Source organism: Typopeltis vanoorti, chromosome 16, assembly GCF_054136105.1.
Source record: "Typopeltis vanoorti isolate ZY-2024b chromosome 16, IOZ_Tvanoo_1.0, whole genome shotgun sequence".
Taxonomy (NCBI): Eukaryota; Metazoa; Arthropoda; class Arachnida; order Uropygi; family Thelyphonidae; genus Typopeltis; species Typopeltis vanoorti.
The window spans coordinates 61,239,196-61,264,561 of NC_143564.1; the positions used below are offsets into that span (position 1 = coordinate 61,239,196).

Consider the following 25,366-nt stretch of genomic DNA (forward strand, 5'->3'; position numbering starts at 1 on the left):
ACTTGATCCTTTCCTTCATCATTATTTCCCGAATATAACTTCCTGTACTTATTATTTAGTAAGAGCTCATCTTTTTATTTGGCTTTGTCCCTTAAGCAACCCCAATATAAAATTATTATATGGTGATAAAATAATCTAGTTCAGTCTTTAGCTATTCAGAGCTTAACATATTTCATAATTGCCAACTACCAACACGTGAAACTCAACAAATGTGTGTGTGAGGGAGTGAGGGGAGAAGGAAATTAAGAACCAATTAAGTTTTTTTTTTTGGTGTGTGTGTGGGGAGAGTGTAATTGCACTGACCTGCTAAAGCTTGGTTTGATGAGCTAGTTCAAGAAGCTGTAGTTATCTGACTGAATTCCAGCACCTTCTTTAATATTTATTTCTTTGGGAGGCAGCATTTTTCCTAAATTCCCTAAGCAAATTTGCCAACTTTGTGCTATAACAGACTTCAGTCATCCCTCGACTTACGCCGGGATTCCGTTCCATCAGGCAGGACTTAAGTCGATACATTAAATCAACAGAGTTACAGGGGTTAGGGACTTAATAGTAATAAGTATACTGTCATTTTAATTTTTAAATCTTATTATAAAACTGTACTGTGCGTTACTGCCACTATAAAACGAGAATGATCACCCAAATCTTCCTCTATAATCACATCTTCATTACCTTCCCTATGTGAAGGACCAGACTGTGGCTCTTCTGGTGTAATGTTTGTTTTTTTGATGAAAATGTCCAATGTACTTTGCTTATTCTCTTCTCCTTTTCATCATAAATTTGTTTATAAAAAGTAAATGCATTATGTACTTTCCTTTCTACTAATAAGTAGTGTTCAACATTGGGTCTATGTCTTCAACCATTTTGAGAACATTGCTAACTGCAGGGAACTCTGCAAGACCCTTCACTGTGACGTGTTTTGAGAATGATGTCCAGAATAACGATGTGAGAATATGATTGTGGAGAATGTGATAGTGAATACAAAAAGGAAAAGTGAGTGTAAATGCTGAATCGAGCATGACTGAGAGAGCAATAGTGGGATTGATTGCCGGAATGCAAGAATTGAAGAATGAAGTGATTAAGATGAGAAATGAGACAAGGCATTTATAACATGAAATTAGATGTATGGTGGATACAAACGGAAGAGTGCGAAAGTTAAAATGAAAGATAGTAGAGGAAAAGAAGTAACAAATGACTCAAGAGTAGTACTATATAGAAATTCTGTTATAAAAGGTGTGGTGGATGAGAGGGTGCACAAAGTCTGTTTTCCAGGAGGGAAGATGAACAGGTTGATTGAGGCACTGAATATGAGAAGCATGTGAGGGAATTAGTGGTTGTGGTTGGAACAAATGATTTGGTTGAGCATAAGGAGAATATGAGGATGGATATCAGGAGATTATTGAGAGAGTGTAAGACAGCAGTGTGGTAGGAAGAGTAGTTTGTGTGTTGTCCAGAGGAGAGCAAAGGTCTTGACTGGAATGTTAGTGGGAACATGAAGAGAAAGGAGTGCAGTTTGTGAACATGTGGGATGAGCTTGAATGATGAATGGAAATGTATAAGAGTGATGGACTGAATCTGAATGGTTTTGAGTGAGTCATCTGTAAAGGCTGTTGCTGGGAGGAAGCATAATGAGTGGAAGTAAGATAGCAGCAGAAGTCAGAGATGATGTAAATCAGCAGGAGGGTGGACCAGGTGAGACCAATATTGAATGGAGGTGAGAATGTGAGAACAGGAATGCAAGTTGGACAAGGAAATGGGGGTGGTCCAGGAAGGTCAGGGAGACACAATGTAAGGAGAGTGGATTATGAAAGCAGTAATGAATTCATGAATGGGGATGGTTAGCATAAGAATGGAACAGCCTGGAGTACATGGGAATAGTTGACTCTTGGAGGATAAATGGTAAACAGACAGGAGCAAGTGGAGAAGTCACAAATGAAGGACTACATTGGTAGAACTGGTTATAGACCAAGAAATTAATTGTTATGCTTATGTACAAATGCTAGAAATATCAGAAATTAGGGAGATGAAATTTGTGTTGATTGAGTTTATTTGCCTGAAAATAGTTTGGTTTGGTGAGAATGATATCTTTATAGGAATAAAATGGAAGGATATGATATTTTAATGCAGATAAGAAGGAAAAGAGAGATCTGCTGATTATAGTGAGGAAATTATGTCCACACAAGGTTGAGATACAAGCAGGAAAAAAGTGGCAGAGTGAGGAATTGATAGAATGAGATATTTCGTTGGGTGTTACTATAGGCCAGGAAATGTTGGGGTGGAGACAAAGAAATGTATAGGTAACTTGGCTTAGTGAGCATGCAAAGGCTGATCATTATGAGTGATTTCAATTATGGCAGTATTGATTGGAATGAAGAGATAGATAGCATTAGGGAATAAGGAGAATGAATTTCTCGAGTTCTTAAGGGACAACAACTTTAGGCAATATGTAATGGAGAATGGAAGTGGAGGGTACACGAGGATTAAGAGTCTTAGTTCCGGTTATATCATCAGAGGATGTGATTGGGAATGGAGTGTGTAATCTTTTTCCTGTTTGGTGAGAGTGACTATGAAGTGATCACCTGTGTTGTAGCTAGTCAAATGAGAACTTCTACAAAGGTAAAATATATGTAGAACTATAAGGCTGGTGATTATAAAAGTTTAGGAGACAACTTGGAGCTATAGCATTGAAAATTGGAGTTGAGCAAAAAGAAGACATGCTGCTGGGGCATTGATCAAGAGTTGTTTAACAGCATCAATGTCTGAATGTATTCCAATTGTGAAAATACTCAATAAGGTACAAGTAAAATGGATGAATGAAGAGATTAAGTATTAAATCAGGAAGAAGAAGGCACTGGGGAAGCAACACAAGATGAACATTTGTAATAATCAGTTGCATGAAGAGCAGGCTAGGAGGGTGACTTGGTTGGTAAAGACATCAAATGCAGTATGAGAAGAAATTAGCCAATCAAGCAGAAAAATCCTAGTGGATTTTTCTTAGCTTGACTGGCTAATTTCTTAGACATTTTTTGGATGCCACTTTCAATATGTTGCAAGTAGCATCAAAAAATGGCTATGGTAGGATGATGCTAATTCATAACAGATTGGTGACTGATGCAGAGGATATAGTTGCAGATTATCATTGTTCATCCTCATCATGACAATATCATTGAGAAGCTGGAGTGTAGAGCATATAGTGGAGGAAGTATATGAGGAATTAAGTAAACTTAATAAGACAGTATAGTATGTCTTGAAAGAATGTTGTAAAGAATTAATGGCATCATAGCACACCTGCTTAACATGAGTCACAATAGGGTGCAAACCAAAGATTGACTGATCTCTGTGTCTGGAGTTGTTGTTAAGTTGTTAGAGAAGTGGACAAGGACTAGAATTGAGAAATGGGTTGATAATGGTATTTTTTATAATAGTCAGCATGGGATTGTTAGGGGAGGAGGTCATGCTTTAGCAATCTGCTCATTTATTACAAAAAGGTGAAAAATTCACTAAATAAAGGAAATGCACATACAGTGGTGTACTTGGATTTCGATACACTTTTTCTAATGTTTTTGATAGACTGCCGCATAAAAGCTGGTGACTAAATTAAAACAGATGGAATTAGATAACAGACTAGTCCGTCAGATAGCTGATTGGATGTCAGATACGTATCAGCAAGTTGTGTATGGAGCAGTCATATCCCAAAACAGAAAGGTAATAGTAGAATGTCACAGGAAACTGTTTTCATACCATTATTGTTTAACTCTTCAGTTAATGACATCGTGACCAGCTTAACTAGAGATGTGCAGCTGTTTACTGATGATACAAAGTTTAGGAAGAACTATGAGACAAGTAGAGCAGATGTTGTAGTCTTGCAGGAGGATCTCAACAGACTATGTGAGTGGGCAAATGAGTACAGAGTATACAATTAATGGGAAAATTTTAAAGGAGGTGGAATCTGGGAGTGATGGTGGACAGAGACTTGAAGTTTAGGGGTCATATTGCTAAAATTGTAAGAACATCACAGTGGATTATGGCAATAATGAGGAGGACAGTGACATGCAGAAGCTAAGAGGTTATGGCTTTCTTGTATAAGGCTTTGATCAAGCTACATATGGACTACTGTATGCAGATTTGGTCACCTGGTTTTCATAGGGATGAAGATATGTTGGAGAGGAGTACAGAGAAGGTTTACAAAATCATGTCAGGTCTATGGAGTGTCAGATATGAGGAGAGAGTGAGGGAATGTAAGTTGCAGAGCCTTGTGAATAGAAGGAGGAGAGAGGATATGATTGAGACATAGTGAGAGGATGTTACCAGATTAATGTGGAGGAGATTTTTTTATAGGAGACAAAGGTGTAACTAGAGGCCATCCATGGAAGCCGTATAAGGAGGGTGTAAGCAGTGGAGTGAGAAGTCAGTTCTTTGCATGGAGAATGATTGGTGAGTGGAATGTATTGCCTAAAAGTGTGGTTTATGTGGAAACTATGAATTTTAAGGCATGTTTCAATGATCTTTTTGCACAAGAGAGAGAGAGGATAAGTCCTTTGACTCCATGGATGTCAAATGTTAATAATAATAATAAAGTCAGAGAGAGTATTTTTGGAGTTAGTATCAGGAACAAAATTCCTTGAACTTCAGCAATTTATGGCTATGTTACCATCCAGGAATTGTGAACTTGACAGGATATTAGTTTTTTTTACGAGTCTCGCACCAATAAAAACTTCATTGTTTGAATATTAAAATGATTGAAAAACTTTTGTTAATAAGGAATAATTGAAAAAAAAGTTAATAAAGACAGACTGATTATTTTAAATAGGCAGAAAATAAAGCCACAGATCTAATTGTAAATGAATTTTTGTTCCTGTTGAACTTTTTATTCAAAATGTTTAATATTTTTATCATTTGGCTAGTTTTTTTCATGCAAACATCATTTTGTCAAAATGCATATTATAGAGAAGATAACCATTAGATACATAAAATGAAATATTCTTATTCAATATCAGTGTTTGAATTTTGTGTTTGTTTTTTTAGTTATTCATTTTATAAGTAAAGTAGACACTTTCTGTTGCATTATACTTTCTTGTTTGCTATTACATTATAGTTATTTTGCAATATGTGTGTTTTTATAGCTCCCAGGTTGCTTTAAAATCAAATGTTGAACAACAGCATGTTACTGGTCAGTTAATCCAGTTATATCCTGATGGATCTCAAGTAATTCAGTTAATCCGTGCTCATGGGCAGTTATATGGATTTTATTTGGCTAGAGGTACTGTTGGAAAAAGTGAAGGTATGTCATTTGTCTCTTGTCTAGCTTGTTTGCAGAAAGTAAATATTACACTGTAATATAAGAAGTAATTTTCAGTTTTTTGTTGAATAAAACTTTTGTCCCAGCGGCAGACTAGGCGACAGGTCGGTTGGGAGTGGTACTAACAAGTAGTCGCATCTAAGTAACACGCAGATCCTGCATAGGAAGCGGGAATAATGCACAGTGAAAGAAAGAAGGAAAGTTGAATGAAATTTTTGTCTAATTCTTTTAGAACTCATAAATACTAAATTTTCAGCAGAGATATTTCTTGGGTCTTTTCTTAATATCATTCTCACACATCAGTAGTAGTACACAGATAGGACTTTATGATCTGTGGGATATTTTTCTTGAACAGCTGTGTTTGGTAATTGTTTGGAAATATTAGATGAGATGAGTTGTTCCTGGAAAAAAAGAGGGAATGAAAGAAGATGGAGAGAGAATCTAATTATCTGTGGGTTCCAAGGCGATGAATTGATGTTGATCAAATGACATTTATGTTTTTTAAGTTTATGTGAAAATGGAGAAATTCAAATGTCATTTCAGTTGAATGACAACTATGTAAGTACTTGAGTGAAGTGTCAAGGGTTTTAATGAAAGTTTGGCACATCACACCAAATGTGAAAATAATTTTCTAAAGTATTTGTACAGTATCAGAAAACTGCTAGTAGAAAACTTTGGAAAGAAGTAATGCTTCTTTGGAAAAAATGCTTTCCAAAAAGAAAATTGCCAGCTTGGTTGGCCAAGTGGTTAGCGTATCCGCTCTCCAGCCAAAAGGCTGCGAGTTCAAATCCTGTTGTGGGCATGGATGTTTGTGATTATCTGTTAAAATACTGGTGGTGGTGGGCAGCAGATGCTCTTGGTATAGTTGCAGTTTGTTGTAGTTGGTGGATTGGAGTGGTGGAGATAGAGAGTTGTAGAGTAGGTGCCCTCTGTCGATGAGTCTTTGGACTCCCCTGAGGTATCATGTAATAATAATAATAATAAAATGGAATTTCTTGGAGGATGAAAAAGGTATAGTATGATGTCAAATGGAATCAATCAGTAATACATAAATAACTACATGCGGCAGGCACCAACTATAAATAGAAACAGTAAATTGTCACTAGTAGACAGCATCAGCATTCATGTGTGTGCAACAATGGGATTTGACTTTCCATGGAGGATGATAGTCATTAAGAGTACATGGAAACTGCCGTCCTGTTAAGATGAACACACACACACACACACCTTCTTGAGTATACCAAGAATAGTATGATAGCAGAAAACACCAAGTCCACATTGAGCACATGGCTAGAACAGGTGATTGATGTGAGAGGCAAAGGTTTGATATGCACATTCAAACTGAGCTTTGTTTTCTGACACTCCTTAGTCTCCTTAATATCAGAAGAGAAAGTGCTGAAGAGCGTGATCTACAAGAACATCATTGTCAAACCAGGTGCATCCATTCATATTGAACACTTTCAACAGGAAAATAATTCATCATGTCACAGGGCATATGTTTAACAGGAATGTTTACAGAAACAAGTTAATAACTTTGCCTTAATAGATTGCTTCCTCAGTCACTGGATCTTGATCCCATTAAGTGTCTTTAGGATATGGTAGAATACGATGTTCATGACAGGATCCCACCATTGCATATCTGATGGTGCAGGATATCAAAGGAATCTCTATCTGATATCAAAAAGGGTTCTATTTGTTATTTAAAGGGAACATCAGAACTCATAGTGAAGGACAAGCAGCCACCCATGTCATGCTCATGTCAGCTTTTCTTTTTCAAGTCAGTCAGCAGAAATCAGAATGAATTCACATAAAATTAGAATTGCATTTCTCCAGAAGTTTTTTTTTAACATTTATATACTACTGTAAATTAGCATACTAAAATTATCGCTGCCATTTCAATGAACTTTAATAGTGCTCACTCTCTGTCCAAAAAGAAACCAAACTTTTCAAAAATAGAAAAAACTAGTGGCTTTACATGTATCTTTTTGTTGTCAAAAGTGACAACCTTCATTAGTATTATGTCAGCTGTTGTTTCATTAGAAGCCAAGTTATAGTAGCAAGAGTGACAGCATGTTTTGACGAACGGTTGGAAAATGAGTTTCAAACAGAGAGCTGCGATTGACTTTTGTGTTAAACTTGGTAAACGTTTTACCGAAACGCATCGAATGCTTCAAAAAGCATACAGTGACAAATGCTTATCCCGTGCTGAAGTTTACGAGTAGGTTAAGCGATTTCTAAGTAGTCGTGAGATGCTTGAGGACGGCAAAAAGCCGGGCTGTCCAAAAACTGGACTGAGCGAAGTTAATATCCGAAAAGTGTATGATTTCATCAAAGAAAACCCAAAAACATCCGTGAGATTGATTGAAGATGAATTGGTGATTCCAAAATCAACTGCACAACATTTTGACCAAGAGGTTGGACCTTCGTAAATTGAATTAGCAATTTATTCCCCACAAGTTGAGTTCAATTCAATACAAAAAATGTATTGAATTGAACTCATTAAAACCACTCATAAGGAACTCAAACTTCCTTGAAATCATTGCTATTGGTGACGAAATGTGGTGTTTTGAGTATGAGCCTGAAACAAAGCGGCTGAGTGGAGACCACCAGAAGAGGGGCATCCAAAAAAAATTTGCTTGGAGAAGTCAAAAGTAAAGACAACGCTGATTTGTTTCTACTATTCCAAGGGTCGTTATCCACAAACAATTCATTTCGCCTAGTGAAATGGCCAGTGGTGAGTTTTACCTCAAAGTTTTGAAAAGATTGATAGCGAGAATTCGTCAAGTACGGCATGAATATTGTGATGCAGGCAGCTGGTCATTTTGCATCTCATCGTTCGAAGATTGTGAGACAGTTTTTGAGCAAAAACCAAGTTTGTGTGTTGAATCACTCGCCGTATTCACCTGATTTAGCACCCTGTGACTTCTTTCTCTTCCCCATCTTTATTTGTTGATGAAAGGAAAGTGATACGACACCATTGAAAATGTGCAAGCGGCAGTAACCATGACTCTCAACAGTATCCCAAAAACTGATATAAAAAACTCATTTAACAAATTAATTGACCGTGCCTCTGATTAACTGACCAACACTATCGAAGCTGAAGGAGAGTATATTGATTGAAATAAATGATGAATAACTATAATTGGCCTGTGTTTTATTTTCTATCAAAAGTTTGCTTTCTTTTTGGACAGAGGGTGTAAATGCATACTTCAGTATTGTTTGTTTAACTCGACATGTTATGCTATATTCTGAAGATAGCAAAGAAGATGCTGCTAATGAAATAGTAATTTATTCAGGTGCATATTATACTGTTAAAGAAATCATCTGATGTTTCTCAGGAATGCCAATATATCATTCATGGAACTGAACCACACTTATAGGAAATTTTTTTTAATGACAAATCTTATTTTTCCTGATTTTTTTAACAGTATTATTCCTTTCTCTTGAAAGTAATGCTAATGTACTTTTAGACATAAGCAAGTATCTTCTGTAATTAAGTATAATTTCTGGGAAATTCCCATGCTACTCCTCTTAAACATTATTAATATAATTAACGGCTATTTTAGCCTGTTTTTGTTTAGGAGTGTCCCTTATATTTAATACATTGGCTAACATAACTCAAAAGGGGTATATATATATTTTAGGGCATTATGGGTGAGAATAGAAGGCAATTATGGCAGAATAAAAAATGTGGAAAGATTATATACATACCTTGATTTTGGTTTAAAGATGCCTTCTAAATCCAAGCTCTTGTTGAAGGGGGGGGGGGAAGAGAGGGAAAGAACATGGGGATGTACTTGAGACACGGGAAAATAAGTTTGGGAACCCGGGTTACTATTAATAATATATATATAAATATATATATATATATTATTTTGTTGTGGGGAGGGGGGGGGGAAAGAAGGGGAAGGGTATCCTTATGTGGAAACTGGGGCAAGGGTTTACGGGGTGTGGACCGTTTCGGTCATCGTCTGAACTTTGTGGGAATGACTGTAGGGCTATGTCAAGGCTGCAAGATGTATCTGCCAAATTTGGGCAATTGTTGTCGCTAATCAATTGGCAGATACATCTTGCAGCCTTGACATAGCCCTACAGTCATTCCCACAAAGTTCCGACGATGGTCCGACGATGACCGAAACGGTCCACACCCCGTAAACCCTTGCCCCAGTTTCCACATAAGGATACCCTTCCCCTTCTTCCCCCCCCTCCCCACAACAAAATAATATATATATATTTATATATATATATTATTAATAGTAACCCGGGTTCCCAAACTTATTTTCCCATGTCTCAAGTACATCCCCATGTTCTTTCCCTCTCTTCCCCCCCCCCCCCCCTTCAACAAGAGCTTGGATTTAGAAGGCATCTTTAAACCAAAATCAAGGTATGTATATAATCTTTCCACATTTTTTATTCTGCCATAATTGCCTTCTATACTCGCCCATAATGCCCTAAAATATATATATACCCCTTTTGAGTTATGTTAGCCAATGTATTAAATATAAGGGACACTCCTAAACAAAAACAGGCTAAAATAGCCGTTAATTATATTAATCTTCTGTAATGTTATTTATTATTGCAGAATTTAACCAGAGCCATTTTTCGCTTATATATTTATGTATTGCTGTTTCTGTCTCTTTCTCTCTCTCTCTCTCTCTCTCTCTCTCTCTCTCTCTCTCTCTATATATATATATATATATATATCATCATCATCAAATTCCTGACATGTACCCTCAAGGGGTGTACAGGATATGATAGTACTACATGAAAAATTTACATAATTACTAACTTCCTATCTACAATTTTCCTCCAAACCATGTAGTGTGTTTGAAATGTGATTGCATGCACTGTTTCAGCTGTGTTGTACTTGTATATTATAAATGAATTAAACTCTTAGCACATAATAAACTGTGCATATAGCTGTCTTTAGTAATAATACTAAGAAATAAATTTGTGAAATTTATAAAGTAAAAGAAGTTAAATGATGTCCAGTAGTAGTGAAAGGCCCAGAAGACACAGGAATAAGAAAGTATGCAAGTCCATAAGTTTGGAGGAATAAATGGGAGTTATGAGAAGAATGGAAGCTAGTGAAAGGAGTCCTAATTTGTATAGAGCTCAGCTTCACCTGTTGAACTGTTACAGCCATAATGAAGAATTCTTAGAAAATAAAAACAACAACAAAAAAAGAAAATTTCATATCAGCAGTTCATTTTAGTACCTCCAAGATGGTGTATTCATTTGGGAGCATGATGGAGAGGATGAAAAATTGCTCATTTTGTGCATTGATGACATGAATCAATACAAATATCCCCATAATATAGGTGTTATTTATTATTATTATTATTGTACAGGTACCTCCATGGAGTCCGAAGACTCATCGCAGGAGACCCACTGTATCCACACAATCTATCCTACCTCCTTGAGCCCATTAACAGATAAAACACTCGCAACTGACTCTGGAATCCATTCCACTCATTCACAACTCTCCAAGCAAAAAATCTAGTCCTCACAACTCTATTAACCACACCTTTATTCAACTTCCAAGGATGACCCTCCTTGTTCTGGCCCCCTCCAACCAAGTGCTGAAACATTTCCCCCTGCATCAATCCTATAAAACCCTTTAAGCAGCTTAAATGTTTCTATCATATCTGCTCTTTTTCTCCTATTAACCAACTTCTACAATCCACACATCCTCAATCTATCTTCTTAGGGAACATTCCACAGATCACTCGCCACTGAATCCTCCCTGCCACTTCCTCATCCCCTAAGAAACCCAGGAGACCAGAATTGAACACAGTAATCCAGATGTGGATGTATCAAGGCCTTATAAAAGAGGAATAACAACTTCCTTATCTCTACTTGATAATGTGTTCTTCAAAAGCTAAGTAACCTTAGCAATATGTCCACCACTACTCCTAAGTCTATAGCTTCATCTGTTTCCTGGAGTGCAGTGCCATGAATGTGATATACAGCATCTATTTATCCCAAAATGCATACGTTTACATTTCTCCACATTAAACTGATACCCATTATCTTTTACCCATACTGACAGCCTATTTAAATCATCCTGCAAGCTCTTCACATTTCCTTGATTAACTATTACTCTACCTAATTTTGCATCATCTGCAAACAACTGAATATTTTCTTTTATGTTATTTCCTATATCATTTATGTACAAATTAAACACCAATGGTCCCATTGCCCCACTGGTCATCTGTTTTTGCCTCACTTCTGGCTATCTGTCCAGCAGCCACCTTCTTATCCACTTAACCAGTGTCATATCCATACCCATTTGTTCTAATTTGCATAACAGAGTTCCATGTGGTATTCTGTCAAATGCTTTTGCAGAATCATCATCGTGTAGCCATTTCCTTTATTCAACTCTGCTTTTACTCTATTATAAAAAGACAGCAAATTACTAAAGCACTGATCCTTCACAAAGCTATGTTGCCCCTTATACAATATAATATTTTTATCCACCCACTCTTGAATTCTCTTTTTGATCAATTTCTCCAGTACTTTTACCACCACGCCTGAGATACTGATTGGTGTATAATTTGTTACTGCAGTCTTATTTTACCCTCTTTCCACTCCCTTGGAACTCTGCCAGAGCTGAGACTTAAATTAAAGGCCCTGGTCAGAGGCATTGCCAATTCTCTTACACATTCTCCCAAAACCTGAACTGATATCTCATCAAATCCCACAGCTATATTTACATCGAGATTCTGCAATATCCTGAGAACCTTCAATTCATCCACATCTGTTCCCTCATTAGTGTCTGTCACATATGTTAAAGCAATAACTTCACTAGAATGATATGCCCTTGCAAATTGGCCACTCAATAACTCAGCCATTTTATCTGCTTCTGTCACCTCGTGACCATCATCACTCATTAAGGTTAAATCATCATCACTCATTAAACTCATAATCTGATTTTGCCTTCCTTGTTATGCTGGTCACCTTTCTCTTTATATATCCTCCACAGCATTTTCTTCTTTTGCAGCTCATGCTTAATGATATTAGTAATCCATCTAACGCCTACCTGATTAACCCTCCTTACCTCAAGTATACAATTTAATATTGCTTCCTCTAGATGACCCTTAACTACCTCCCATGCACTACTAACATCCTTACCCTGCAGTGTTTATGCCAATGCATCTTCTTCCTAAGCTTGTCATAATCATCTACCTTGTAGTCCTACATATACCCTTCTTGACAAAATATTCCTCATGTTGTACAATCTCCAAAGTCAAGAATGCATGGTCATTTTCACCAATCAGAGGCAATGTGGTCACCATGGTTATGAATAGCTTTTCTAATTCCATGACCAAGTCCAGTACTTTCACATTGCTAGTTCCCTCCATCACATGCTGTCTCAGGTAATTATTTCTTAGTCAGTGTATGAATTCCATTTCTTTCCTGCCATGTGATCTTTCTTTCTTCCAGTCTATATCTCCATTGTCGAATTACTAAATAACTTGAGTTCACAACGTATACTGGAATATAAATTAAAATAAACTTTAATATATACTTCCTGTATTTCAGCAACGTCATGTTGCCATCTTCACGGGAATATAAGATTAAGACACATGTACGCAGGCACATGTTTCATCAGTACAGCCACCCTGGTCTTGCAGACCATGCTCTGGATACACGCCACAGAATACAGTGGAAGAAAGCCACAGTAATACACCGCAGCAAGTTTAAATTCGAAAGACTATTAATAGAATCAACCTCAGCCCTAAGAAACATGCCAAACCTCAACAAATTTGGATGCATGAGACTGCCCCAAATTTGGGAGACGTACATCTTGAGAACTTCAGCCCAATGGCTGAAAGTTCTCAAAAAGCGGGCTATATTAGGAAGAATACCTAATATAGCCCGCTAGAAGGCACCATCAGGACTTTAGGAAAAACAGTAGTTTCCCCCATAATAATCATGTCCCCCCCATCCTATCTTCTGTATCTTCCTTGAAAATGCTAAACACTTCACATGCTATCCCTGTAACTACATCATCTGCTGTTAGCCAAGTTTCACTAATGCCTATAACTTTTGCCAATTTTGCACTAACCAATGCCAAAAACTCCCTCTTGTTCCTGATACTTCTGGCATTAGTATATAGAAACTGCAGCATCCCTTTAGGCCCCCCACCTACCTTTACTTTCTGAATTGACTACTCTATTCAATATTTTTGCTTGAGAGACTAGGTTTTGCACTTAGTCATTCTCACACTCACTCACCTCATGGGTGCCTTCACACAAACTCACCTGACCTGCTTCCACCCTTATTGCTTTGAATTTGCACTTCAGCATGCTCAGAGAACAAAGTTCTCTAGAGACCTAACACCAAAAACCATTTAGATACAGTCCATCAGCATTATACAAATCCTTCTTTCCATCAATCACAGATCCACGATATGTATAGATTCACTAGTAACCTCCTCCTCCTCAGTTCGTCTTTGTCATAGCATGGTAGGAGACTTACATTCTTCACCTTCTCACTCCTCAGTTTTGCTTCTGCTAACAACTCCTTTACATTCTTCCTCATAGATTACTTCTCTCCTCTCCAATCATTTGTGCCAATCAAGACAATCATTTCCTTCAGCTTACCTTTTTGCATCTGTATGGCATGACCGATATCGTGAATTTTTGCCCTAGGGAAACACGATTTTGTCACAATTTCATTAAGTACTCTCCTGATCATGGAGTCTCTGTATATAATTTTCTCCTTAACTTGTTTTTGTTGTTTGTTTGTTAGGTCTTTATTATTACTTCAGACTACCTGCTTCTTTCTCTTTTCAGCCCTGCTAATCTCTTGCCGCTTCTGCAATTTTTTAATTTCGTGCTTTGTCCTATGAAGGATAACATTCAAGTGTGCTATTTCTTTATTAATGTCCATTTCGTTCTCCTCTATTTTCACCCCCACATGTTAAACATTAATAACATCATTTACCATCCTACCTTCGGTACTATCCACTCTACTACATTTGCTGCATTCTCATCATCTAACAGGCACTCACTTTTGAAACATTTAATACACACAAACTCTATCCAGTTTCAATTTCCTTCCACATATCCTTTAATTTTCTCGATGAATACATTTCACACACTGCACTGCACTGCACTGCACAAAATCCCACAAATTCAAATCACCCAACAATGTAGTCTTGGTCACCATTACTCTACCACACATTGGCACCATTCCATATCATAATATTGTATTTAAAGAAAAAAAAGTAATACAGTACAAGGTTTACTCACAAACTAAATAGCTCATTCAGTCACACACTTTTTTAAAACAAAAACTACAATAAGTGAACCTAATATTATCATCTAAAATACGCAAAAGTTACTTATCCTTTAGGAGTGATAAATCCACTTTACACGATTAAGGCCATGACTTTGTTCAGTGAACTGAATGAGGAAGGAGGAAATGAGTCTTTTACTACAAGCAGCAGATGGTTTTTTCAGTTCAAACAGTAAACTAAATTCATAATATTGGAAAGCTGCAAAGAGGCAGTTGCAAAAAAGTTTCCAGCATGTTTCAGATACAATTATAGATGAGAGTGAATATTGTCACATGTAAAGGCTTTCTGTGTAATTTTAATATCTTTGACTAAAATAGATGGAAAGGTAATTCAGGAGGGGGAGCATGATTTTTTTTAGGTCAGGAACATATCTCATTCATTCTTACTGCAAAGTGTCTTTTCTTCCACTTCATTTATCATCATCATCATCATCAAATTCCTCCAATGTACCCACAAGGGGTGTACAGGATATGATAGTACTACATGAAAAAATTATATCATTACTAACTTCCTATCTACAATTTTCCTCCAAATCAGTCTGTTAATTGTCCAGACTCCAACATTACCAGATCTTATATTTCTATCGTCTAAGGCACTTTGTACCATATCAATCCACCTATATCTGGGTCGTTTTGCTGCCAACCTGGCAAAGAACACTTGTTTTGCTAATCTTTCCTCACCCATTCTGTTTAGGTGACCATACCACCTGAGATTAGTTCTGCTAACACATTCCTGGATGCAGACAATGTCAAGTTCTTTCCTAATATCTTCGTTTTTAATATGATATTGCCATTGATGCCATCTGTTCACGCCTATAATCTTTCTTAGGACTCTCATATCTGCTGTCTCTAGTCTTTGGTCAAGTGTTTTACTTCTGATCCAGCTCTCAGATCCATAAGTTAAAACTAGTTTGAACACTATCTTGTATACAGCTAATTTAGTGTTCCGACTAATTTCTCTCTTATTCCATATGAATTTATTCAATTGACTTCCCACCATACCAGCTTTGCTGATTCTGTTGTCTATTTCTATATTTAATTTACCATCTTCAGTAACAATCGTGCCTAAGTAGCTGAAATGTTTTACTTATTCCACAGGTTCTCCATTCACAACACAGTTGACATTTTCAATGATTCTGCCTATTTTCATTGTCTTTGTCTTTTTATTGCTGACCTTCATACCATATCTATTACAACAGCTATTGAATTTAGTCAGAGAATCTTGCAGACTTGTAGCGGATTTATTTAGAAGTATAACATCATCCACATAAAGCAAAGAGCTGACATTAACATCTCCAATTTTGAATATCATGTTTAATACCACTTTCCTTCATAATGTGATCCACATAGATAATGAATAACAGAGGGGATAATGTACATCCTTGTCTCACACCAGATTTAACATTAAACCATCTTCCTGTACTTCCTTCAATTCTAACTGCTGACTTACAACTCAAATAAAGACTAAGTATTGCTTGATATAATGCCCCATTGACACCATATAACTGCAGCGTATTGAATAGCTTCTCTCTTGGCACCTTATCATATGCCTTTTCCAAATCGACAAAACTTTAAATACAGATCTTTGTTATATTCCCATGCTTCATTTACTAGTAATCCTCAATATGAAGTTCATATTATTTGTGTTTTTCAGTTATCCATGCATTCCATCCCTCTTCATTAATCCAAAATATTACTTTATTGAGAATTCCTGTAGTCAGTTTTTATTATTATTTTATTTATTTATTGTTTATGTGATTCCTACCCATGAAAAGTTATTAGTAAACCTATGGTACAAAATGTTCTGAAGTCTATTGCAAAAGCTTAAAAATGGAAGAAAGAGCAGGGCATGCCAGTAGTGTCCGACACCTGTGTGCCCCCCCCCCCCAATCACTTTCAAAAAACGTTTTTTTTTTTAAAAGTATTTCCTCCTCTTTGGTGCCTTTTACTATCCTGGCACCTGTGTGCATTGCACATATGGCCGGCGCACCCCTGGGAAAGAATATAGTAAAAGGAATCTGAGATGATAAAGGTGACATGAAAACTGAAGATAAATATATTTCAGATGCCTAGAGTAACTACTGAGTGACTGTTAAATGAAATGAGTACTGAGAGAAGAGTGGTAGAAAATATTCAAGAGGAATGAATTCAGGAGTATATATAAAGATACAAACAACTATCAAAAGCCTGAAATGTGAAAAGGCAGCTGAAGTAGATGATATTTGACAAGAATATGGAGAATGTTACAATGACTGCACTGCATAATACAGAAGGCCTAGTCAGAAGGTCAAATCCCAGATGATTGGAGTAAAGCTTTCATAGTTTCCATCTGTAATAAAGGAAATAAAACAATGAGAATTGGAGATGAATTCTCCTACTGAGTGTTCCAGGTAAAATATATGTAAACATACTTGAGAAGAAGCTAAGAAAAATTGTAGAAGAGAAACTTGAAGATGAACAAGGTGGATAATAGCCAAATGGGAGTTGGTAGGATCAGATTTTCACTTTATGACAAGTACTTCAAAAAATAATGGGATATAACAAGGATGTGTACTTAAGTTTTCTAGATATGGTAAAAGCATATGACAAGGTGCCAAGAGAAAAGCTGTTCAGAACACTTTCGTTATATAGGATAAATGAATCATTATATGGAGTAATATATAGTCTATTTAAATTGTAAGTCAGCAGTTAGAATTGAAAGAAGTACATGCAAGTGGCTGTAAAAGATGGGAAACATGGGTTATTAATTCTGATATCTGAATTGGAGATATCAAACTTAGCATTTTGCTTATTGCAAATAATGTTATACTCCTTAACAAATCTAGTGCAAGTCTCCAGGACTCTTTAACAAAAATGATATCAGCTGTAACCAGTTTGGCATAAAAATTAGCAATAAAAAGAAAAATTAAAAATAGTCAGGAACATAGAAAACTTCAACTGCATTCTCAATGCAGTTGAAGTTTTCTATGAACTTCAATTGAGAACAAACTTGAACTTGAAAATATGAACTTGAGAACAAACCTATAGAACAAGTAAAATATTTCAATTATTTAGGCACAATTTTTAGCAAAGGTAGAAATTAAATATGGAAATAGACAAAAAATAATCATACCTGCTATGGCCAGGTCATAGCAGAAAGAGAACTGAATAAAGTTATATGGAATAAGAGAGAAATTAGTCAAAACACTAAAGTAGCAGTATACCCAACAGTGTTCAAATTAGTTGTAACATATAAAACTGTTGCTCACAGACTGGAGATCACAGATAAGCAAAGTTCTGTGAAAAATTAGGGAAGCGAACAAATGGCATAATCATATTAAAAATTAATATATTAGGAAGGAACTTTATTAGAAAGGAAATTTTCAGCATTTAAGAATGCATGAACAGAGCTAACCTATGATAGTGGTCACTTAAACAGAATGGGAGAGGAAAGGTTAGCAGTTGCAGGTGTTTGATGCCAAGTTTTCATGAAAGTGGAAGACCAAGATCTAGGTGGAGTCATTCAGTTAGAACTATATAAAAACTGATAACATTGGAGTGCTGACAAGTGATGGAATAATTTGGAGGAAAAATTATTGACATCACTTTACTACATAATTAAGTTTCCATTATTATTATTGTCTGAGTATTCTTGTACACCATTGAGTGTACATATCAGGAATAAATTATATATGAGTTGAAAACTTATAAACATTATGATTAATAATTTATTCATTATTATAGTAATAATTTTATAAATTTAAATGCCATAATGATTATTATAAATTTTGTTATGTATGTGTACACAAAATGCTGTAATTTTATAATAATGTCTGGTATACTGCAACTCAGTTATAAAAGCATAAAATTTTTATTCCCTGTGCATTATAACATTTTATTTATTTTATTATTTATTGTTATATTTTCATAATCAGCATTTGTCATGACCTGCTAATAACTTTCTGTATGAATTTATTAATTCACATGCTTTATTCATTCATTAATAGGAATATTTGTATCCAGAATGAAGGATAAACATTCTCAAACTCTTTTATCTGGTCTCATTGATGTGGGAGATGAAATTCTGCAGATAAATGGTATGAATGTTAAGGATGCTGACATAGAGCAAATAAATAGCATTATGTCTGAAAATGATACAGTATTACTTACACTTCTTCCCTATGCTTGCAAAAAGAGCTAACATGATGCAAACTGAAAATGAAGAAATCTCTTAATGTTTTCTGATTTGTAAATGATATGCTAAATGTTATGTATTTTCCAAAAGAGTTAAGAAGGGGGAAAAAAAAAGCTTCAAGCTCTGTTCATTCTTCAAACCAATATTGCTTGATAAAAGTTTTAAAAGAGACTTAGGACATTATGAAAATGAAAAGGTTGGGGAGGGGTGGGGGGGGGAGAGAAAGGACATTTCTGTGATACCAAAACAACCTTATCTGCTGTTTTTAAACACTTGTTTTCTGTATAATAAAGAGAGTAATTGTTTTTATTTTATTTTATTTATTTATTTTATTTTTTATTTTTTTGTTATTTCTGTGAATATCTAAGTCTGAATTTCATATAGTCTGTGTACAAAAATATACCATGAATTTTGCACAAATCATACACATACTATAATTATGTTATAAATAGCATCATTTAAATTAACAACAAATAATTATTGTTGTGCTGTAGAATAATGAATTTAGTTGACAATCTGTTGAGAGTAATATTAAAAGAAAAGTCAACTTAGCTTTTTCAGTAGTACAAATAAAAGACACATAAAAAAATATATAAAATTAAGATGAAATTCTGCTTATTTTAGAGTTCATTAATATTAAACTCATGAACTTATTTTAAAATGTTAAATATTACTGGAAAATTGAAATAATAATAATAATTTAAAAGCATTAGCATCTTTTGAAGCAAGAATTAAAATAAATGCTTTGTCAGGGAGAATGATGATAGTAGCTTATATTGTGATTAGTATAAAAATTATCACTGAAACAAAAAAATTTTAATTTGTTGATTAACCACTCATTCACCCCCTCCCCTCAGAAATTTGAAAGGATTTTAGATTTTTCAAAATAATTCTTTTTACCATTTTTTTATAAAAATCAAGTGGTTCTCCATTCACAACACAGTTGACATTTTCAATGATACTGCCTATTTTTATTGCTGACCTTCATACCATATCTATTACAAGAGCTATTCAATTTAGTCAGAGAATCTTGCAGACTTGTAGCGGATTTATTTAGAAGTATAACATCATCCGCATAAAGCAAAGAGCTGACATTAACATCTCCAATTTTGATATAAGGTTGAATACCACATTCCTTCATAATGTGATCCATATAGATAATAAATAACAGAGGGGATAATGTACATCCTTGTCTTACACCAGATTTAACATTAAACCATCTTCCTGTACTTCCTTCAATTCTAACTGCTGACTCACAATTCAAATAAAGACTAAGTATTGCTTGATATAATGCCCCATTGACACCATATAACTGCAGCATATTGAATAGCTTCTCTCTTGGCACCTTGTCATATGCCTTTCCAAATCGACAAAACTTAAATACAGATCTTTGTTATATTCCCATGCTTTCTCGACTATTTGTCGTAAAGTGAAGATCTGATCCTGACAGCCTCTATTTGGCCTGAATCCAGCTTGTTCTTCACCAAGCTTTTCTTCCACAATTCTTCTCAACCGTTTCTCAAGTATACTTGCATAGATCTTGCCAGGAACACTCAGTAGGGAAATACCTCTGTAATTCTCACATTCAGTTTTATTTCCCTTTTTATGTATGGGTACTATGAGAGCTCTACTCCAATCATCGGGAATTCGTCTCCCTCTGTCCAGGCTTTCTGAACTATGCAGTGCAGCCACTGTAAGACTCTTATACCACCATACTTCAGCATTTCTGGTCGAATATCATCTACTCCTGCTGCCTTTCCACATTTCAAGCCTTTGATGGCTTTTTCTACTTCAAGTATGGATATGTATTCCTGACTGCATGCCTGGTCAGTGTTTTTTATCACTGTGCTGTCATCACTGCTTGTTTCATTTAGCAGTTTTTCAAAGTAATTACTCCATACTTCAAGGATATCTTTTTCTCCTGTTTTCATTTCACCTTTATCATCTCTAATTCCTTTTACAGCAGTCTTTCCTCCATTCCTAAGCTTCTTCAACAACCTCCAGAATATTTTGCCACCTTCTTGATATTTATTTTCTATATTCTTGCCAAAGTCCTCCCATGACTTTTGTTTAGCTAGTTTTACACACTGTTTAGCTTTCTTACATTTGTCTCTGTATTCTGTAAGAGTAAAAGCTGACTTATTTGCCAGGAACTTTTGATATGCTTTCTTCTTTTCCTTCACTGCCTCTTTAACTTCCTGTGTCCACCAGGGAGTTCTGATTTTTTTTATCCTTGCACACAACCTCACCACATGCCTCTCTGGCAGAATCAATCAATGTTTCCTTCAGAGTTTGCCACTGAATCTCCAAGGTTTGATTCCTGTTCTCAAACTCTTTCATTTTCTTTTCAATAATATTTCTGTATTTTAGTCTACAGCTCACATCTGAGAGCTGCTCAAATTTTATTCGCTTTAAATCTTTCACGTTATTCTTTTCAATATGAAATTCAATTTTATCCTGCTCAACACTAAATAGTGATCACTTCCAATTTCAAATCCTCTGTACACTCTGGTGTCCTGCACCAGGGAGAAAACATCACTATCAACAATAACATAGTCAATGAGACTTTTCTTATTCCTAGCCTCTTCTCTCCATGTGAATTTGTGCACATTTTTATGTTGGAACATGGTGTTAGTAATAACCAGTCCATGTCCTGAGCAGAAATCCAACAGATATTTGCCATTATTATTAGCTTTGCTCTTTTCTCCAAATTTTCCCAAAATATTTTTGTATGTCTCACAATCATTTCCTACTCTACTATTTAGATCCCCAACAAGGACCAACTTTTCCTTTTTCATTGTGTCAGTTGCTTTTTCTAAAGCCTCAAAAAATTCCTCCACTTCTACCTTAGTAGAACCTTCTGTGGGACCATAGGCACAAATAAGTCTCATTGTCCAGTTCCCCATTCTCATATTTGCCCACATTACTCTACTTGAGACTGACTGCCATTCAAGAAGATTAGCCTCGTATTTTGTGTTGAATACTATGGCTACTCCTTCTTTTCCTTGATTGTCATTGCCTGAATATAACATTTTGTATTTATTGCTCAGAAAGATCTCACCAGTTTTGGTCTTTTTTGTTTCAGTCACCCCTATTATGTCGATCTGGTACTTATCTAATTCCTCAGCTAGCTCCATTTCTTTGCCATTCAGGCTTCTTACGTTGATAGTACCGATCTTTAACTCTGGTGATGTTGAGTTGCGGTTTGTTTTCAGATTTGTTCCAGTAGCTGACTTTTCGCTGTTCGCCCTGGTTCCCTGGCGTAAACAACTGGGGCCTTGTTTAACCGGGTGACGCCCCAGCCGGCATGAAATTTTGTCATGTTGTACCATCATTTTTTATTTTGGTTTAACCAATAAGAATACAATTTGGTCGGCTAAATCCCAAATTGCCAGCCCATCCTCGTTCGTTCAGTATCAAAGTAGATACCCAACAGGGTGCACCATGAGAAGGTGAGAATTGGACATTAGGTCAGAAGCCCTGGTCGGTTCTCCACATTCCTTTAAAGGCTATGTGGAGGTCTCCTCTCAGTTATACAGCTTTGACCCTTAAGCACCCCGTTTTAATCAGGAGACGTGTATGTCATCAGAAGATAGCTTTTGTATAAATTTTTCTTTAGAGGTTGCCCTTGTGATCCCAACAAATTCAATAGAAGTATAATACTTGGAAGCTGTCAACAACATAAAGAATGTGCTTGAAATATTTGTGAGTAAATTGCTGCCAACAATTACAGAAATTTTATCTCACTGGATGCCAATAAGGATTTTCCTAAGTTTGCACTTAGGAAATCCATTATTGGTTATTTTTAATCCCTTATATGAAATGTCAGTCGCTTTAAATTTGATGCTTGATTTGATACTGCTGAATGTAGTTCAGCACCATACAAGCAATGTTCACAGTTCCTCATTAGCCATTGTTCTAACTGTAAGCTACCTCCTTCTTTAATCAAAACCTGACCATTTCATCATTTACTTCAATGAAATAGTCGCATAATGGAATCATGTTAGATATTCAAGAATCCGTCTTCTAGACATGAATCCTACAAACAGTCTCAATTGAGAAGTTTCATTTCTAACAAAGTTTTAATTGTCATAGTTATTGCAGCTTTAAAATTGTTTTTGGCAGAGAAAAGAGTAGGTTATTATGAATGAATTAGGCAGAGAAGAGATGCTGTTGAAGGTCAGCACTGTCCATTTAAACATTTGTATATGGAATGAGGTAAGTTATCAAAAATAGAGAGAAAGAATCAATATATTGAAGAACCAGAGGCTGTGGTTATTGTGGGAAAAGGTAGAGGAGGTTGTTCTAATAAACAGAGGTAGATTGAATGAAAGAGAATGAGAAATTGATACATACTTTTGAACTGTATATTGATGTCAGTTGCTTATGTTCTTACACGATTGGAGGGGTGGAAAAAGTACAGGAATGGTGACTCAAGATTTAGTGAAGAGAATCAATGAAAATACCCAACAGAAGACATGCAAAAGCTGATAATTAATAAGAAAGGGATTAGTGTGTGTTTCGTTGATTTGCTTTTGATCTGCTATCCTATGAACTTTAAGCATGGTAAATAGTATGGCTTGTTTTTTTTTTCTTTTTTCTTTTTTGAATATGGTATTCAAAGACAACAAAGACTGTATTGTCCTGTGCTGATGCCCACTGAACTGATTTGTCTAAGTTGTGTTATTGCTGTTTGTAAACATTAATGAATCTGAAAATTAGGTTTGGAAATTCTCCCTTCAGTGCTTCAGCAAACTGAAAGGAGAATTTTCAAACTTTTGTAAAATTTTTGCAAATTTTGTAACCAGTATTTAGTAAACTTATTTCTCTAATTTACAGTGAACTACATTTACTTTCTCTCAGATACAACTTTAGCTTTTGATAAATCTGTTGGAATTTCACATTTCCTATAAGAACTATTTATTAAGTTTAAGAATCTTTGATAAATATTCTTCACCATACTTCCAAAGCTCTGTATTTATGCCATCTAATCTGGTTGATTTTCTATTTTCTGATATCTGTTTTGCAGGGGCGAATGCTGGTCTTGAAATTCACGCTTGCTCTTGTTATCATTCAGGGAGTGAGAGGTGTGATTAAAGTCTGATTAGCAGAGTAAAGAATTACCGACCATTTAAAACTATATATTTAGAAATTTATGTACATTTAATCATAGAAATACAACATTTATTTTACAAATGATATTCTATCTTTTCAATTTAGCTACTTGAATACAAATTCTACCCTACGGTTCTTCTTTATGAACTGGTCAATAGCATCGTCATAAAAAGTTGGTTGTAACTTAATTTTCCGAAGCAACATGCACACTTGTAAAGGCTGGCTGAAGGTCACTGGCTAGAGCTACTTTGACTGTGTATGGCCTGTGTTTAAGACGACGAGAAGGGAGTGGAAATGGCTATGCGTGCGCATGAAATCACATTGCTGCTGCAAGTACCTGGAAGCTCCGACAACCGAGCAAGCCAAGGTAGCTTTGACTAGACAAGCAAGCATCAGCCTTCGATACACAACGCAAAGCTCAGTTATTGCCATGCAAGCTTAAGATGTCTTCTGTGTACAAAAATAAAAGCCTAAATGGAATGCTTATAAATGCATGCATTTATTAACAAATAAATATTACTTCTTTCTCAAGTAATGAGCTTGCACAGCAAGCATGGAGTATTCACCCCTGATGTTTTTCTTCTTTTAGTTCTTCCAATCTTTGGTTCTATATCTGTACTAATGTTCATTGTTATTTTCTATTAATAAATTTGGATCAATTTCATCATCATAATGCTAATTATGGATATAGACCATATTTGTCTGTTCCAGTCTCATTATCCATATGATATCCTCCTTTTGAGGTCTGCCCACCCTTTTCTTTCCAATTGTGGTTTATAGTTTATTAATTGTGGATATTGGGTATTGTCCATTTGGTTTACATGTTCTATCCAATTTTGTCTGTAATTGTTTAGATTTTCTTCTCTTTATTTATTTATTTTTTTAAAATATCTTCATTCCTTTTTTTTTTTTTTTTATCTAATGTGTATTTTGCAGTTCTCATGAATTTCTCATTTCACTTATTTTTATTCTTTATCTTGTTTATTTTGTGTGTTTATTGCCCAATTTCGCTGCCATATAATAATGTAGGCACTGCTAAAGTATTGTATATTTTCAAGCATTTTTTTTTTTGGGGGGGGGTACAATATTCGGATTTGAGTGGTCTGTTTATCAGGCCTATAATAAAAATTTTGACATTTTTAATTTTATGTCTTTTTCTCCTTGCCAATATCATGTTTCGCATTCAAGATAATTGAAAGTATTTATCTGTTGTATTATTTTATTATTAACAACTATTTTGCTTCTAAGTGGAGTTTGTCTTCAAAATACCATTGTTCTAGTTTTATCTATAGATATTTTCATTCCAAACTGTTCTACTATAATATTTAAATTATATATTGCTCTTTGTAAATTGTCTTCCTTATCTGATATTACCTGATTCTGCAAATAATAGCTTATTTATTTTGTTATTCCAGGAAATTTCTATATCTGGTTTATTTAAGGTGTTCCACAGTATTAATATTTCATTAATATAA

At 35.4% G+C, this 25,366-nt stretch overlaps 1 protein-coding gene across 2 annotated transcripts in view; it reads left to right on the plus strand.

Moving 5' to 3' along the window:
* The window catches only part of LOC150098061 (uncharacterized), an 84,026-nt gene extending 65,086 nt beyond the window's left edge, over positions 1–18,940 (plus strand). For both annotated transcript variants that reach the window (XM_090406422.1, XM_090406423.1), the window contains exons 8-9: positions 5,121–5,278; positions 18,589–18,940. In XM_090406422.1, the coding sequence (XP_090262548.1) occupies positions 5,121–5,278; positions 18,589–18,782 (352 nt within the window). In that variant the 3' untranslated portion in view covers positions 18,783–18,940. The remainder of the gene's footprint in view (positions 1–5,120; positions 5,279–18,588) is intronic.
* The last annotated feature ends 6,426 nt before the right edge of the window (positions 18,941–25,366 follow it).